This window comes from Mobula birostris, chromosome 25 (assembly GCF_030028105.1).
Source record: "Mobula birostris isolate sMobBir1 chromosome 25, sMobBir1.hap1, whole genome shotgun sequence".
NCBI classification, from domain to species: domain Eukaryota; kingdom Metazoa; phylum Chordata; class Chondrichthyes; order Myliobatiformes; family Myliobatidae; genus Mobula; species Mobula birostris.
Genome location: NC_092394.1, coordinates 61,147,961 through 61,165,188, shown reverse-complemented (window position 1 = coordinate 61,165,188; position 17,228 = coordinate 61,147,961). Strand labels below are relative to the sequence as shown.

The window sequence follows — 17,228 nt, the reverse complement described above, 5'->3', positions numbered from 1 at the left end:
TGTGGAGTAAGCCAGGCTGTCTTGCTGTTGCCCTCTGGGGGGTCATGTCTTGTCCTTGCCTCTGTGGGTTGAGTCAGACTGTCTTGCTGTTGCCCTGTGGGGGGGACATGTCTTGTCTTTGCCTCTGTTGGGTAAGTCTGGCCATCCTGCTGTTACCCAACAGATGGACCTGTCCCACCTTGGTGTGGAGAAGTTGAGTCCCGGCTTGTCTTAGGATCTAAGTCCCAGCTCTATGTCTGTGTTCTGTCCTGTCTCATGTTAGTGTCCTTTTAAAGATGAGTCCTGGCTCTGTGTTGATGTTTAGCTCCCAGTCTGTCTCTGAGCTCCGAGAACCCAAGCCTCGACCATCCCGCAGCCAAGCTCCGAGAACCCAAGCCTCAAGCCATGTCATGTCCTTGCCTGGTTCTGGGGTCTGAGCCTGAGGCCAGGCCCAGGTTCTGGGTTCTTGTCCAGTCTCGGGCTTGGAATCCAAGCCTTGGCTCCTAGTCCATGGCTCCTAGTCCTGGTCCTGCTTTCCCAAGCCCAACTCTGCATTCTTGTACCTGCTCCTAGTCTGAATCCTGTCACATCCCTACTCTAGTTAAGTCCTGTTCCTTGTACTTCAGTGTCTGTGTCTTGCATTTGGGTCTGTTCCCAGCACCCCTTGTGACACAAAGCTGATTACTGAGTGACAGACAGAGGAATGGTTACGAAGTGGGCAACATTCCTTCTCCCTTCAGTAGAGGTAACCATCCCCATCATTCTGAGCCCACAGCTTTCAAATTCAAGCCCACTTTTGGAGAACTGACCATGCATTTGTTGCTGCCAAACTTGTGAAGTGTCCAGAATGTTAAACTGTCGAAGGTCCCTTCAGAATCAGAAATGGATTTATTATCACTGGTATAAATTGTAAAATGTGCAGTACAGTACAAGACACGAAATATATTGTAATGTCAATATAGACAGACCCACAGACAGATGTAGTCAGATAGATAGACAGACATATAGACAGAAAATACAGACATATAGATAGACAAATGGACAGGAAGATAGACAGACATAGACAGATAGATATATAGACAGACATACATATATACAGACAACAATAGACAAACAGACATATAGACAAATAAACAGTGACACAGACATATAGGCAGACAGACTGACATATAGAGAGACAGGCAGATATAGAAACATAGAAAAACTATAGCACAATACAGGCCCTTCGGCCTGCAAATCTGTACTGAACATGTCCCTACCTTTGAAATTACATAGCCCTCTATTTTCCTAAGCTCCATGTACCTATTCAAAAGTCTCTTAAAAGACCCTATTGTATCCGCCTCCAACACTATTGCCGGCAGCCCATTCCACACACTCACCACTCCCTGTGTTTTTTTTAAAAAAAAACAACTTACCCCTGACATCTCCTCTGTACTTACTCCCCAGCACCTTAAACCTGTGTCCTCTTGTGGCAGCCATTTCAGCCCTGGGAAAAAGCCTCTGACAATCCATATGATCAATGCCTCTCATCATCTTATACACCCCTATCAGGTCACCTCTCATCCTCTGTTGCTCCAAGGAAAAAAGGCCGAGTTCACTCAACCTATAAGGCATGCTCCCCAATCCAGGAAACATCCTTGTAAATCTCCTCGGCACCTTTTCTATGGTTTCCACATCCTTCCTGTAGTGAGGCAACCAGAATTGAGCACAGTACTCCAAGTGGGGTCTGACCAGGGTCCTATATAGCTGCAACATTACCTCTCGGCTCTTAAACTCAGTTCCATGATTGATGAAGGCCAATACACCATATACCTTCTTAACCGCAGAGTCAACCTGCGCAGCTGCTTTGAGCATCCTATGGACTCAGACCCCAAGATCCCTCTGATCCTCCACACTGCCAAGAGTCTTACCATTAATACTATATTCTGCCATCATATTTGACCTACCAAAAAGAACCACTTTACACTTATCTGGGCTGAACTCTATCTGCCACTTCTCAGCCTAGTTTTACATCCTATCGATGTCCTGCTGTAACCTCTGACAGCCCTCCACGCTATCCACAACACCTCCAACCTTTGTGTCATCAGCAAATTTACTAACCCAACCCTCCACTTCCTCATCCAGGTCATTTATAAAAATCACAAAGAGTAAGGGTCCCAGAACAGATCCCTGAGGTACACCACTGGTGACCGGCCTCCATGCAGAATATGACCTGTCTATAACCACTCTTTGCCTTCTGTGGGCAAGCCAGTTCTGGATCCACAAAACAATGTCCCCTTGGATCCCATGCCTCCTTACTTTCTCAATAAGCCTTGCATGGGGTACCTTAGACAGACAGACATACAGTCAGACAGACTGACATATAGAAGACAGTCAGTCATAAAGACAGACAGATAAACATCCAGACATATAGGCAGACAGATGGATAGATAGACATATAGACTGACAGACAGCTAGACAGACATATAGAGAGACAGATAGACTTATAGACAGATAAATAGACATGTAAGAAGACAGATAGACATATCGACAGACAGATAAATAGACAGATAGATGGATACATAGGCAGACAGACATCTAGACAGACATATAGATAGATAGACAGTCAGACATATAGATAGATAGAAAGACAGACATAGACAGACAGATAGATAGTGCAAAGGGGAAAATGAGGTAGTGTTCATGGGTTCATGGGTCACTGAGAAGTCTGATGGTAGAAGGGAACAAACTGTTCCTGAGATATTGAGTGTGGGTCTTCAGACTCCTGTACAGCCTTCCCAATTGTAGTAATGAGAAGAAGATGTGTTCCAGATGTTCAGGGTCCTTAGTGATGGATGCCATCTTTCTGAGGCACCACCAGTGGAAGATGTCATTGATGGTGGGGAGGGTTGTTCCCATGATGGAGCTGGCTGAGTTTACAATGCTACTGCAGCCTCCTGTAACCTGCACATTGGAGGCTCCATATCAGCCAGTGAAGCAACCAGTCAGAATATTCTCCATTGCACATCTATAGAAATTTTGAAGAAAAGTTGATGACATACCATATCTCCTGGAACTTCTAACAAAGTAAAGCCACTGGTGTCCCTTCTTCATTGTTGGTTCAAAGTGAGAAGCTATTGGACTAAGTACCTCTCTGTCTTGGAAGGATGGTGTAAGAGCCATCCTGTCTCCCAACACAGCTCACTAAAACAGCTCACTTTGTCTTTACGAAAAATTAACCATCTTTTTGCCTCCATTATATTTGGAAGCACATTTCAGGATGTTCGCCACTGAATGATAGCCTTTTTGCATCCCCAAGAACAGGTCCTTCGCCCCTTTGAGGTCGCGTTCAATGACACGAACTACATCCCTCCCCATTCTTATCATCCTTCCCCAGATTCTTCCCCTCACGTCTATGGGATTTTGGGGAAAACTGGAGCACCCGGGAGAAACTGGGAAAACGTGCAGATTCCGCAGCAGCCGAGGTCAGAATCCAACTCAGGTCTTCGGAACGATGAAACGGCTGCGGCGCTGTGGCGCAGGATAAGTGCAAGTCACTGTTTGTAGACCACTCTAACATGTTATCAGCTACTTCCGATCCTGTCTCCTTCACCCTGATTTCCCAGCAAGGAGCCTGACTGTTGGAGAAATTTCTTGGAATTTCCCACCTCCCTTCCATCGCGCACCCTTCCTGCAGGGTTCTCATCTGTAAAATATTCCCGACCGCTTCCCCTGTCCACGCCAATCCGGACCAACAGACAACCTAGTCCTAACCAGGAAGGACAGACGATGGCCGGTACCGGTCCTGATCGGGACTCTTCCCCGAGTACTCCAATCCCCCTTTGTGTGGTCACTTCTGGCTATACCGGGCCCAAAGTCTCTCATTCCTTCCCAGCCTAGGCCTCGACGGCTGGAATTCCCGCTTCGCCGGAGAAGATGGGAGAGAGGGAAGGATTTCAAGAGAGTGATCAATGGGAGAGGCTGGAGGTGGGTGGGGTGGGAGAGGAACGGGAAAGCATTAGAGAGAGGGAAAGTAGAGAGGGAGAGGGGAATCGGTAAGGGTAACAGAGAGTGGGTGAGAGTGAGGTGTGTCCAGATGCTGTTTAGAATGTAAACGTGTATCAAATGGACGAACTGAGTGCGTGAATTACAGAAAACCACTATTAGTGAAAATGGATAAAATTTGAATTGGATTTGGTTTGGTTTACTATTGCCGCAGATACCAAGATACGGAGAAAATCTTGTCTTGCATCCTGTCATTGGGGTAGAAGACATTACAGCAATAATAGAGTCACTAGAGATTCTGCAGATGCTGAAAATCCTAGTAAGGGTTCCTGACGAAGGGTCTCGGCCTGGAACGTCAACTGTTTATTTCCTTCTGTAGATGCTGCCTAACCTGCCGAGCTCCTCCAGCGTTTTATTCCTTGCTCTGGATAACCAGCATCTGCAGATCTATTGTATTTATGAAGAGGGTAAACTGAACCCGGTGAGGTAAGAGAGAAGCGAGCTCTGGCAGTGACATTCAGAGAGATGTGACATTAGTCAACCAGAGCGATTGTTGGGGCGGCGCGAGGGTGCGCAAATCTGAGTTCCAATAGGTAATCATTATCCTCACACAACACACAACACCAAAACCGTAGAGGGAACTGTTTATGAACTAGCTTTGCACGGCCACTATCCTCTCCTTTACAGGACATCCCGAGCAAATCATTTGCCTTTGTTTGTTGAATTGGCTGTGAAGTGATTGAGATGTTCTGAGAAGATACCGCCGGTAGAGGCCGGTGCATCCGCGGAACGCCACGAGAGAAACCAGTACAGATCATCCGCGGGTTACGGACGCCCTACTTTAGGAGACCGGCAGCATCTGCCGGCTGCTGCGAGGCATCTTCTGCCGTGTTGGAACCGGTTCGCTGCCGCATTTCGGGGTTACGAATAGTTACAGAAAAGGAAGCCTGCGGTAATCAGGGAGGGAGGACATTGGCTGCACTTCAAGCGAAGCCTGGCGCGAAGACCTCCTTCAGGACGACGGGTCTTAGGGCAAGTTTACTGCGAGGAAACTTTGTTGGCAAACAACTCGGGTGCAACGTTTGATTTCACCCCATTGTCATGACGCAGAGAATCAGCTGGAAACGTAATCGAAGTTAACAGGCCGTGAAAGTACATCTCTGGGATTTTACTGCGGGCAAAGGGTTGTTAATGAATTAGGCTCGGGTTAAAAAACAACAGTGGTTGATTACTTCATGTTACTTTTGGTCCTTAAAAGCCCAGCTCCCTGCTGGTCAGACAAATCCGGCGGAATTAAGGAGACTCACTGGGGGCATCCGAAGGGCGCCATGCTAAAGAAACTGGTATGTACTCTCCGTGGATTCGTTCTTGTTGTTACCGCTTCTCCAACCCTTCAGTCTGTTGGCTAGACTGATGGATAGTATGTGGATAGACTGATGGATAGTGTGTGGCTAGCATGAAAGTGGAATCCCCCCACCGCCCACTCCCCAGAAAAACTACCGAGGAAACAGACGTTATTCTGGCACGGAAAGGGATTCGTTCTGATCTTGGGGCGAGTGCTGGACACAAATGTGACTTCTTTCCTAAGTAATGTAGCTCATTAGTGACTCGGAGAATGTTTGAAGGGTTTGGGGCTTTTTCTCCTGTGTCTGTTAACTCTAACCTGCGTTGTACCTGTACCTGCCCTGACAGAGTTTAATAAGAGAGGATAGAGGGAGCTTCAGGCAATACCGGAGCAATGCAGTGTTACTTCCCCGCAAGTTTCGGATGGCCATTCGAAAGGAAACTCTTATGAAGAGTCTCGACCCGAAACGTCGACAATTCCTTTCCCTCCACAGACACTGCTCCGCCCCCTGAGTTTCTCCGACAGATTGTTTGTTGCTCCGGATTGCACCATCTGCGGTCTTCCTGTATCTCCAGAGGAAACTAACTCTTCCTATTTGTGTTTCCTGAAGACATGCGAGGAGGAGTTTAAATTGGAATGGATCTGGTTTGTCTCTACCTGAGAGTATTTGTTGGGAGAGTTCAGAGTGAATTTCATTAGTTTCTAACTGTCTCATCTACCCTGGGACTCTTTGATGAGGCAAGTGATTGCCATCTGAGGAAAAAAAATGCATCTGGCACTCGTTCCCATGTGTGTATGGGGTGTCAGGGAGGGGTAGCACCTCTGCTGGAGGAATGTGTCGCGTCCTTTTAAAGGCAGTTAGTCCACCTTCGGTTCCCACCTGGCACTCAGCTCTCACCTGTGGCTCCCCGTAGCTGTTTGCATGCGACAGCGGCCACACCCCGGGCAACGGCTTCCACAAGCCGGCTAAACCAGGTGAGGGTAGCAGACGGGTCTCAAACCCTCGGTGAGATAGGGAGTTGTCTATCCCAGCATGTGAAGACAGACTCCGGCAGATTGAACGGACGAGACCAATGGAAGGTCCAACGGTCAAGGCGGCGGTCTCTGCAAGCGTCGTGGAACGTGTAGAGCAGGACAAGACACAGAAGACGCCCTGGTCATCCACTGCGCCTAGTCCCATCTCCAGCCGTCTAGACTCTGTCTTGCCACTGGATCCAGATGGGAATTGGGAAGAGAGAGTGAGGCTGACGCTGCGCAACTCTCCCTCACTTAAATCCAAATCATGCGCTAGTCTCAACACCATCATAATGGTGTCGAGGTCCTCATCGACGTCAACGACGGACGAACATCATACAGAGTTAAAGGAGGGGACTTACTACACAGCCCTGAGCCCCCAACTTCAACAGCTTGCCCACCACTGAAGTAAGACTCACTGGTCTAACCCTAACCCTAGTTTAATTACCTATTACATAATACGAAATACGTATTATCAGTAGAGAAAGTCAGTCGCATATCGCAGAAAACGGGCCTTGTCGGCGCATTTCGTCCGTGCGGCAGTGGTCTACTCCAAGTCCCTGTACTCTCCAAGAAACTGTCCAAACGCTTTTTAACCACTGTAATTATATCCGCCTCCTCACTTCCTCTGGCAGCTTATTCCAGATACCACCCTCTGTTTAAAAAAAAGTTACCCCTCAGGTCTCCTCTAAGTTTATTCCCTCTCACCTTAAGCCTGTACCCTCGCCCTAGAGTTCCGAACCCTGGAAAAAAGACTATGGCCATCTTGCCTATCCGTGCCTTGATAAACCTCTAAAAAGTCGCCCTCAGCTCTTTACATTCCAGAGAGAACATATTCAATCTCCCCTCTAATCACAGTACGCCATTCAACAGGCATCCCTGCAATTCTCTCCGGCATCCTCTCTGTTGCTACCACATCTCTCCGCAATCATCTCTTCTCAGGTCTCTGTCATTTACTCTGTATGCTCTGCCTCGCCCTACCAGAATTTAACCTCCCTAAGTGCATTACGCTGCATTTCAGCATCTACCCTGGAAACGGACACCCGTTTCTCCAGCCCGTTGTTACGGGAAATGGACACTCGTTTCTCCAGCCCGTTGGGTGAAACGGACACCCGTTTCTCTAGCCCGTTGTTGCGTGAAATGGACACCCGTTTCTCCAGCCCGTTGTTACGGGAAATGGACACTCGTTTCTCCATCCCGTTTGAAATGGACACCCGTTTCTCCAGCCCGTTATTGGGTGAAATGGACACTCGTTTCTCCAGCCCGTTGTTGGGTGAAATGGACACCCGTTTCTCCAGCCCGTTGTTACGGGAAATGGACACCCGTTTCTCCAGCCCATTGTTGGGTGAAATGGACACCCGTTTCTCCAGCCCGTTGTTGGGGGAAATGGACACCCGTTTCTCCATCCCGTTTGAAATGGACACTCGTTTCTCCATCCCGTTGTTGGGGGAAATGGACACCCGTTTCTCCAGCCCGTTGTTGAGTGAAATGGACACCCGTTTCTCCAGCCCGTTGTTGGGGGAAATGGACATCCGTTTCTCCAGCCCGTTGTAGGGGGAAATGGACACCCGTTTCTCCAGCCCGTTGTTGGGGGAAATGGACACCCGTTTCTCCAGCCCGTTGTTGGGGGAAATGGACACCCGTTTCTCCAGCCCGTTGTCGGGGGAAATGGACACCCGTTTCTCCAGCCCGTTGTCGGGGGAAATGGACACCCGTTTCTCCAGCCCGTTGTCGGGGGAAATGGACACCCGTTTCTCCAGCCCGTTGTCGGGGGAAATGGACACCCGTTTCTCCAGCCCGTTGTCGGGGGAAATGGACACCCGTTTCTCCAGCCCGTTGTCGGGGGAAATGGACACTCGTTTCTCCAGCCCGTTGTCGGGGGAAATGGACACCCGTTTCTCCAGCCCGTTGTCGGGTGAAATGGACACCCGTTTCTCCAGCCCGTCGTCGGGGGAAATGGACACTCGTTTCTCCAGCCTGTTGTCGGGTGAAATGGACACCCGTTTCTCCAGCCCGTTGTCGGGGGAAATGGACATCCGTTTCTCCAGCCCGTTGTCGGGGGAAATGGACACCCGTTTCTCCAGCCCGTTGTTGGGGGAAATGGACACCCGTTTCTCCAGCCCGTTGCTGGGGGAAATGGACACTTGTTTCTCCAGCCCGTTGTTGGGGGAAATGGACACTTGTTTCTCCAGCCCGTTGTTGGGTGAAATGGACACTCGTTTCTCCAGCCCGTTGTTGGGGGAAATGGACACTCGTTTTCCAGTAGTCAGATTCAGTTTTATCCTCAGAAATCCTCAAATCAGAGCGCCGTTTACTTCGATCGCCAGACAATTCACATTCAGAAGAATATAATCCTAGCTTCATTGTTACTGTTAATGATCGATAATTCTAAAGTAATACTGATTACACCGTAGACTCGTACGCCTGGTACCTTTCCCGGGAATGTGGACTCTCCCATGAGTCAGTGATGGCTAGAACGGAAGGCATTTCTCTGAATAACAATACATTTCATCCGCTGCGTCGCTCTAAGGCCAGGGTTCTAATGGGTTGAAGTTTGTTTAGAACATAGGAAACCGTTTGTACCCGTTCATCGGAGTTAGCTGATCTCTGACATCAGCCCTTAAACCTCTCCGAGCCTCCAGCCATCCCTGTTACTCGCCGTTTAGAAACATTCCATCTTTTCTAAGTCCGAAGTAAATAACTTCCCAGTTGCCTGTGCTAAGATGCCCTGGCTGCTCTTTCTGCTGTTTGGCAGGACCTGACGAGTGTGAAGAGTTTAGCCTACGTCCCGGGTCTCACCCCTCTGTTCACCTCGCAGCTTCGAGGTCGGATGCTCCTCCCGCTGATCCTGGTCACCGGCATTGGAGGCGGCTTCCAGTACGGATTCAACATGTCTTCCATCAACGCGCCTTCAACGGTAAGGACAAAAATAGGAAGCATTTTACCAAGTTAGGGGTTTGAAAAGGCTAGTCCTAGACGCGGGGTCTAGGAGAAAACCAGGCTAGGTGAAATTCCCCTCACGCTGAAGATTTAGTTGAGATAGAATCATACAGGTGGAAGATATGAGTGCATTCGGTCCATCAACCAAGTGCTTGTTCTGCAACGAGTTTTACGTTTGTACAGTACAGCCGCGAGTGCACCGCAATAGTGGTTAGATTATAACAATATTTACATTGATCTGGGATCAGAAAGGGGGTACAGGAGCCTGAACACGAACGAACACACACACACACAATATTTCATTTCTTTATACTGATCACCTTATCTTGCTCGCCATAGTGCAGAAATTGCAGGGGTCCAAGAAGAGGTATTTAAAATGCCCTTGGCCACGATTAAGTTGCCCGAGGAAGGAAGGGTCGCTAATGTTGTGCAGATGGAATTTAATGGAGAGGAGTGTGAGGTAGGAGAACAAATCAAGCTTGGACACCGAGGAGTCTGGGAATGCAGAGACCTAGATTGAAACAGTGCAAAGAAAATTTACAAGGAAGTAGCCGGGACTTGAAGACTTGAGTGAAAGGGAAAAGCTGAATACGGTAGGATTTTATTCCCTGCAGCGTAGGAGAACGAGGGGAGATTGCGAGAGGTACACACAATTATAAGCAAGCTTTTCCCGCTGAGGATGGGTGAGACTAGAACTGGAAGTCACGGGTTAAGGGTGAAAGGTAAATATTTAAGGGCGATCCGAGGGGAAACCTTCACTCAGAGGGTAGTGAGAGTGTGTCAGCGGAAGTGGTGAATGTGGGTTCGGTTTCAAGACTTTAGAGAAGTTTAGATAATTACATGTTTGGGAGAGGTATGGGGGGCAATGGTTCAGCGGGTCGATGGAACTAGGCAGAACAACAGTTCCACACGGACTAGGTGGGACAAAGAATCTGTTTCTGTGCTGTGGTGCTCTATGACTCTGTCTCCACTCTTATACCTACATACTTTCGAACTGAAACGTCGACTATCCCTCTGTCTCCACAGATATCGCCCTGCTGCTGAGTTTCTCCAGCAGTTTTTCCCCTGCTCAATCTGTGCCAGCTGTGAACATCTTGAATACATAGCCCACAGCACCTCTCACGACGGGGACTTCCTGCTTAGAAATAAATGCTAATTTTACTGGGAAGCCTCGCAACCCCACAAATAAACACATAGATAGATGGAGACATACATCAATTAATCAATCCCAGGTCCCCAGCCGCTAAACACCAGAAGGGATTGGGAGAGTTGTGAAAGGCGCTTTAGAAATGCCCATCTGTCTTTCTGCTATTTTACACCCAGAATTCGGATTGCTAACGTGTTTTATTTAAACACAATTGTAATGCAGTTCATTAAGGAATTCATTGCTGAGACGTGGGTCCAACGCTTTGGGAATTCCGTGGACGGGACGACAGTGAAACTGCTCTGGTGCGTCATTGTTTCGGTGTATCCAATTGGAGGACTGCTTGGAGCCTTAAGCGCCGGTCACCTCTCGGTGAAATACGGGAGGTAAGGACTGGCTGGCGAGTACCGGTCCTTTCGCTGTCTTTCTGTCTAATGCCATCCGAGCGGCACCCGCAGGGATGCAGGCTGGCACGGGAACTTGCTCAGTGTGTGTATGAGTGAGAGAGACTCTGTGTGTGTGTGTGTGTGTGTGTGGGGTGGGGGGGGGGGGTTGTCTAGAGAGGAAGGCAAGGAACCCAATGGCCAGCACATCTGGACGGATTGGGTATTTTACCTTTCGAGATGCGGCTATGACATGAGTGATCTTTAAGCTAACTGCTTTCCCCCCAGTGGTTACCAGCAGACACGCCATCCATGTAAGTAAAGGGCAGAGGAATACGTGACTTTACCCCATTTAATGAAGCCATTGTGTCTATGTTCCAGGAAGAATGCTTTACTGTTCAACAACATTGTGGCCATTACAGCTGCGATAATCATGATGTTCAGCAAAAGGGTGCAGTCGTTTGAGATGATTCTGGTGGGCCGACTTCTGTACGGCATTAATGCAGGTACTTACACCAACTTGCGTCCTTCTGCATTGGTTGTGTTTCAGGATTTATTAGCCATGACTTCAATTAGCACCTTACGTGCTGCTGGGTCTAACAATGGGGGACTAGGCGATCACTTTGAATTACGGTGGTCCATTCAACCCGGGTAATTACTGTACTAGGAGCTGAATGCAATGACGCTCGACAGCTAAGAGTCTTGTTTGGAGTAAATTATAAGACCATAAGACATAGGAGCAGAATTAGGCTATTCAGCCCATCGAGTCTGCTCCACCATTCCATCACGGCTGATCCTGGATCCCACTCAACCCCATACACCTGTCTTCTTGCCATATCCTTTGATGCCCTGGCCAATCAGGAAACGACCAATTTCTGCCTTAGATATACACACGGACATGGCCTCCACCGCAGTCTGTGGCAGAGCATTCCACAGATTCACTACTCTCTGGCTAAAAAATTCCCTTCTTACCTCTGCTGTAAAGGGGCAGTCCTCAATTTTGAGGCTACACCCTCTAGTTCTGAATATCCCCACCATAGGAAACATCCTCTCCACATCCATCCTATCTAGTCCTTTCAACACTCAATAGGTTTCAATGAAATCCACACCACACCTCCCCCCGGCTGCCATTCTTCTACATTCCAGTGAGTACAGGCCCAAGCCTTCCCTTTCATTCCCAGAATCATCCTCGTGAATCTCCTCTGGGCTCTCCAATGACAACACATCCTTTCTGAGATATAGGGCTCAAAACTGTTGACAATACTCCAAGTGTGGCCTGACTAGTGTCTTATAAAAGCTCAGCATTATCTCCTTGCTTTTATGTTCTATTCCCCTTAAAATAAATGCAAGCACTGCACTTACCTTCTTTACCACAGACTCAACCTGTAAACTAACCTTCTGGGAGTCTTGCCCAAGAACTCCTAAGTCCCTCGGCACCTCTGATGTTTGAATTTTCCTTTTACCGAAATGCATTATTATACTTTTCCTATGACTGTATTCCATCCGCCCCTTTTTTGCCCATTCTTCCAATTTGCCTAAGGCCTGCTGCAATCACATTGCTTCCTTTGCACTACCTACCCCTCCTCCTATCTTCGTATCATCTGCAAACTTTGCACAAAGCCATCAATTCCATTGTCTAAATCATTGACAAACACTGTGAAAAGCAGCGGTCCCAATACTGACCCCTGAGGAACACCACTAGTCACTGGCAGCCAACCAGAAAAGGCCCCTTTTATTCCCACTCACTGCATCCTGCCTGTCAGCCATTCCGCTATTCACACCAGTATCTTTCTGTAATGCCATATGATTTTATCAAATGCCTTCTGAAAATCCAAGTAAATGACATCCACTGCCTCTCCTTTGTCCACCCTGCTTGTTACTTCCTTGAAGAACTGTAACAGATTTGCTGGGCAAGATTTCCCTTTACAGAAACCATGTTGACTTTGATTTATTTTATCATTAATCTCCAAGTCCTTAGTAATAGACTCCAACACTTTCCCAACCGCTAAGGTTAGGCTGACTTGCCTATAATTTTCTGTCTTTTGCCTTCCTCCATTCTTAAAGAGTGGAGTGACGTTTGCAATCTTCCAGTCTTCTGGGACCATACTAGAATCAAGTGATTCTTGAAAGATCATGACCAATGCATTCATTATCTCTTCAGCACCCTCCCTCAGGGCTCTGGGATGTCGTCCATCTGGTCCAAGTGACTTATCCACCTTAAGTTTGCCTAGCACTTTTTCCTCTGTAACAGAAATGGCACTCACACCTGCCTCCACAGTGTCTTTATTAGTGTCTTCCACAGTGAAGACAGATGCAAAGTACCCATTAAGTTCATCTGCCATTTCTTTGCCCCCCATTATTACCTCACCAGCATCATTTTCCAGTTGTCCAGTATCAACTCTCAGCTCCCTTTTACTCTTTATATAACTGAAAAAAATGTTGGTATCCTGCTTTATATTATTGGCTAGTCTGCCCTCATATTTCATCTTTTCCCTTCTTATGCCTTTTCTTAGTTGCCCTTTGTTGGATTTTAAATGCTCCCCAATCACCCAACTTCCCACTCACTTTGCTACCTTATATACCCCTTCCTTGGCTTCTATGCAGTCCTTAACTTCCCTTGTTAGCCACAGTTGCTTATCCCTGCCATTTGAGAACTTCTTCCTTTGTGGGACATATTTGTCCTGCGCCTTGTGAACTATTCCCAGAAACTTCAGCCATCTCTGCTCTGCTGTCATCCCACCAGTATCCTCCTCCAATCCACTGGGCAAACCCCTCTCTCGTCATATAATGGGGCTAGTCTCCGAACTCAGATTATGATGTCTGACCAATGAGGAGATGAGCTTTTGGGAAACTTAGAATATAGAACATAGAAATCTACAGCACATTATAGGCCCTTTGGCCCACAATATTGTGCTGACCATGTAACCTACTCTAGCAACTGCCTAGAGTTTCCCTAGCGCATAGCCCTCTGTTTTTCTAAACTCCATCTACATATCTCAGAGGCTCTTAAGAGACCCTATTGAATCTGCTTCACTTCTGCTGCCGGCAGTGTATTCCATGCACTCACCCCTGTAAGTTTTGTGAAAAACTTACCCCTGATATCCCCTCAGTACCTATTTCCAAGCACCTTAAAACTATGCCCCCTCAAGCTAGCCATTTCAGCCCTGGGAAAAAGCCTCTGGCTATCCACATAATCAATGCCCATCATCATTTTATACACCTCTATCATGTCACCCCTCATCGTCCATCGATCCAAGTTCACTCAACCTATTCTCATAAGGTACACCCTCCAATCCAGGCAATCTCCTTGTAAATCTCCTCTGCACTCTCTCTATAGTATCCACATCCTTCCTGTAGTGAGGTGACCAGAACTGAACACAGTACTCCAGATGGGTTCTGACCAGGGCCTTACTTAGCTCTAACATTACCTCATGGCTCTTGAACTCAATCCCATCAATGCCAACCCACCATACACCTTAACAACACTGTCAACCTGTGCAGCATCTTTGAGTGTCCTATTGATAAGGACCCCAGGATCCTGGACCATCCATCACACTGGACAGATTTTTTTTAAAGTGTTGCTTCTTCAGATTTTTTTTGTTGGTTATGATAGGTCACTTGAAGCTGAACACAAATATAGTTTCAGACTATTTGTACCACGTCGGAATTTGGAGAAACAAAAAATTAACTTTTATTGAATTAAATGTGTTTAATTGCATAATGGTGCTGATGCTTTGCAGTAGTTCAACTAAGCTAAAATGTTTTGTTGATTATTTTCATTTGTACTCAGTGCCTGAGGCTTCTCACTTAAGTGTCCACAACAATAATCAGCCAGCATCGATGGATTCCCGTTGGCCTGATACTGTTTCTTCATGACTGCAATGTCCTGGTGAAAGCTTTCACCACACTCGTCACTGACAGTGCCGTGCCAAGATTTGCAGGAAGAAATATAAATGGGAACGCACAAAATGAATCTTTAGTCACATGCAGTATTGGTTTTGTACTGAGTCACTTCATGGTTTTGTATGTTTGAAGCATGTTGTCAACCAGTTGCATGTAGCTTGGTGCTCTGTAGGTGCCAAGAAAAAATTCAACAACATCCTTGAAGGACTTCCATGTGATTTTCTCCATTCCCACTAGAAGTTCTTCAAATTGCCAGTCATTGATGATCTGTGGACCAACAAAAAGTAACTTCCTTAATCTTGGCATCAGTTATTCTGGGCAAAATCTGTCCCAAATATTGAAATCCTTCATAGAAAACTTTGTGCCTGGTGACAGCAGATTCCATCCTTGCCATCTTGAACCTGGTAATTCTGCTTTTGCCTTTGACGAACCCAAGTCTCTAACCAGGTCATTTAATTCAAATTGACTTATAAGATGAGGCTTGTTCGACATAAAGGGTTCAAAGTCTGTATCTGTATTACTGTCGTTTTCCATTCCTGGCTCGTACATCATATCATCTTCCTCTGCCTCCTCTAGACTCCATGTCCCTGTTGGCTTCAGTACTGGAAGACGGTCGTCAAACAGCATGACTGAAGGGAGATTGGGGTATTCAATGTATTTCTTGCTTTTGCAGAGAAACGAGACACACTGGTCAGATAGGAGGAGCAGTCTGTCACATGATCCTTCTGCTCTCGCCATATCATCGGGACAGGAAACGGATTTGACTTCCAAATACCTCTAAGCCAAGCTCTAAGATCAACAGTGCATGTTGCGCAACAAATGTGAGGAGCCCAGGCTTTGTTTCGGTCACCAATTTTACACTCGACGTAGAGCTCATCAGCTTTCTTAATAAGCGGAGTCATGCTCTGTCTTTGAGATTTAAGGGCATTCTTGCCATAAATATAAAAGAAAGTATCACATCTGTTGCAACATTGGTGAGACATTTTGCTATCGCAAATACTTCTGAAAATACAATTACTTTCTTATAATTAGTACACACAATATGCTATGCGAGTTGATGGTTATATAGCTTTTCTAAAACCTGTCCAGCCATCCAGCATCCATACTGCCTAAGCATGCCTGGACAAGATAGAAAACCTTTCAGCTTACATTGTGGGCATCCTTTTAATGCACTTGAATTATGAATGGAAATAATATCGGCGGTTTTTTTTTAAAAATGGTGCGTGATAGGGAAATTTTAATATGACTTTCATGATCAGCAGCTCAAAATCCATAAGATACACCCAAATGTATTTATGAAGCAAAATCTTTGTTGTCCAGTGAATGCTGATTCATACTTAACTGTCCATGGTGCCGAAGCACTAAATCAACTCTGTCCCTAACCGCCGCGTGTGTTAGGCCCAACCATTCAATTTATTGCCGCGAGTTTTATTTGAGACATATTAATGTTGCCTTTATGGAGATGTGTATTTTTGCTACAAGTATCCCTAATTGCTGCATTGCTGAGTGTGCAACTGATGGTTGCATTTTGTAAGCGTAACACCTGTGTAGCACCAGTCTTGTGGTGTGTGACCAGTCGTCGCACTCTTTAGAGAAAATCAAGTTACACCAGGTGCTAACAGGGCATCAGAGTTTTTGGGTATCGGAAGGAGGCAGTGAATAGAAACCACACACTTCTGGAAATAAGTTTTGTTTATAAGAAAAAAACAATACATGAGCAAGAACAATTCAAAATTCAAACATTCTGTTTAAGTTTCAAATCTTAGATATCAAACCACAACAGATTCCTTTTAGTTAGAATCAGCGATATTCATTAGAATAACCTCCAATTTCCCTAACTAATTAGATCTAGTGTTATTCCCTATTTAAAAGTTTACAAACTAAACATCCCTTTTTACTTATGCCTAGTTAGTTAGAAAACCAGCTATAATTCCTATTCTCAAGTACTATAGTTAACTTCAGTTTCAGTTCCAGGCAGTCTATCTACAAGTTGAAATTCAAGTTCAAAAATTATATATGCACAGTTAACTCCCTTCACGACAATTCTCCAACTCTTAAATAAAGTAAATCTCATTCAGTAACTTATCAAAGTCTTTACAAAAATAATGATTTCTTGCAGAAAATCAAATTCAGATTCTTCGAATGAAAATAAACTTATCCAACCGTATTAAATCCTCTGCGTCATTACACATTTTTCGTTCCCACGCCGGGTCGCCATCTTGGGTCTTGGTTCCGTTGGATGAAATAGTTTATCATTTACAAATGCCTTGGTATGATTTTGCAGAACTAATTCCCGACTACACGGTAGGGATTTTGGACACTGGTCTCTGCTGCTATTGTCTCGTTAAAGCTGCTGCGTGTTGTAGCCGTAGCTTCAATAAATCTTTTATCGCTATTGTCTTTCCTCTAGGGATTTCACCCTGAGGGTCTCAAGTTAGTAGGGTAAAGATACTCACTTCTAATTCCACTTTTAACAGTGCATGTCTTCAGCTTCTAATCGTTGCTGCGTTTCTTTCCTTATTCGTCCTATGTCCTG

At 46.3% G+C, this 17,228-nt stretch overlaps 1 protein-coding gene across 2 annotated transcripts in view; it reads left to right on the top strand.

Annotated features, from left to right (window-relative positions):
• Positions 1–5,098: 5,098 nt before the first annotated feature.
• slc2a11l (solute carrier family 2 member 11, like) overlaps positions 5,099–17,228 on the top strand; it is a 64,944-nt gene continuing 52,814 nt past the window's right edge. The window contains exons 1-4 of one of the 2 annotated variants that reach the window (XM_072242838.1): positions 5,099–5,306; positions 9,078–9,239; positions 10,632–10,792; positions 11,171–11,295. In XM_072242838.1, coding sequence (XP_072098939.1) covers positions 5,199–5,306; positions 9,078–9,239; positions 10,632–10,792; positions 11,171–11,295 — 556 coding nt within the window. In that variant the 5' untranslated portion in view covers positions 5,099–5,198. The remainder of the gene's footprint in view (positions 5,307–9,077; positions 9,240–10,631; positions 10,793–11,170; positions 11,296–17,228) is intronic. The other variant, XM_072242839.1, reaches the window with a different exon arrangement.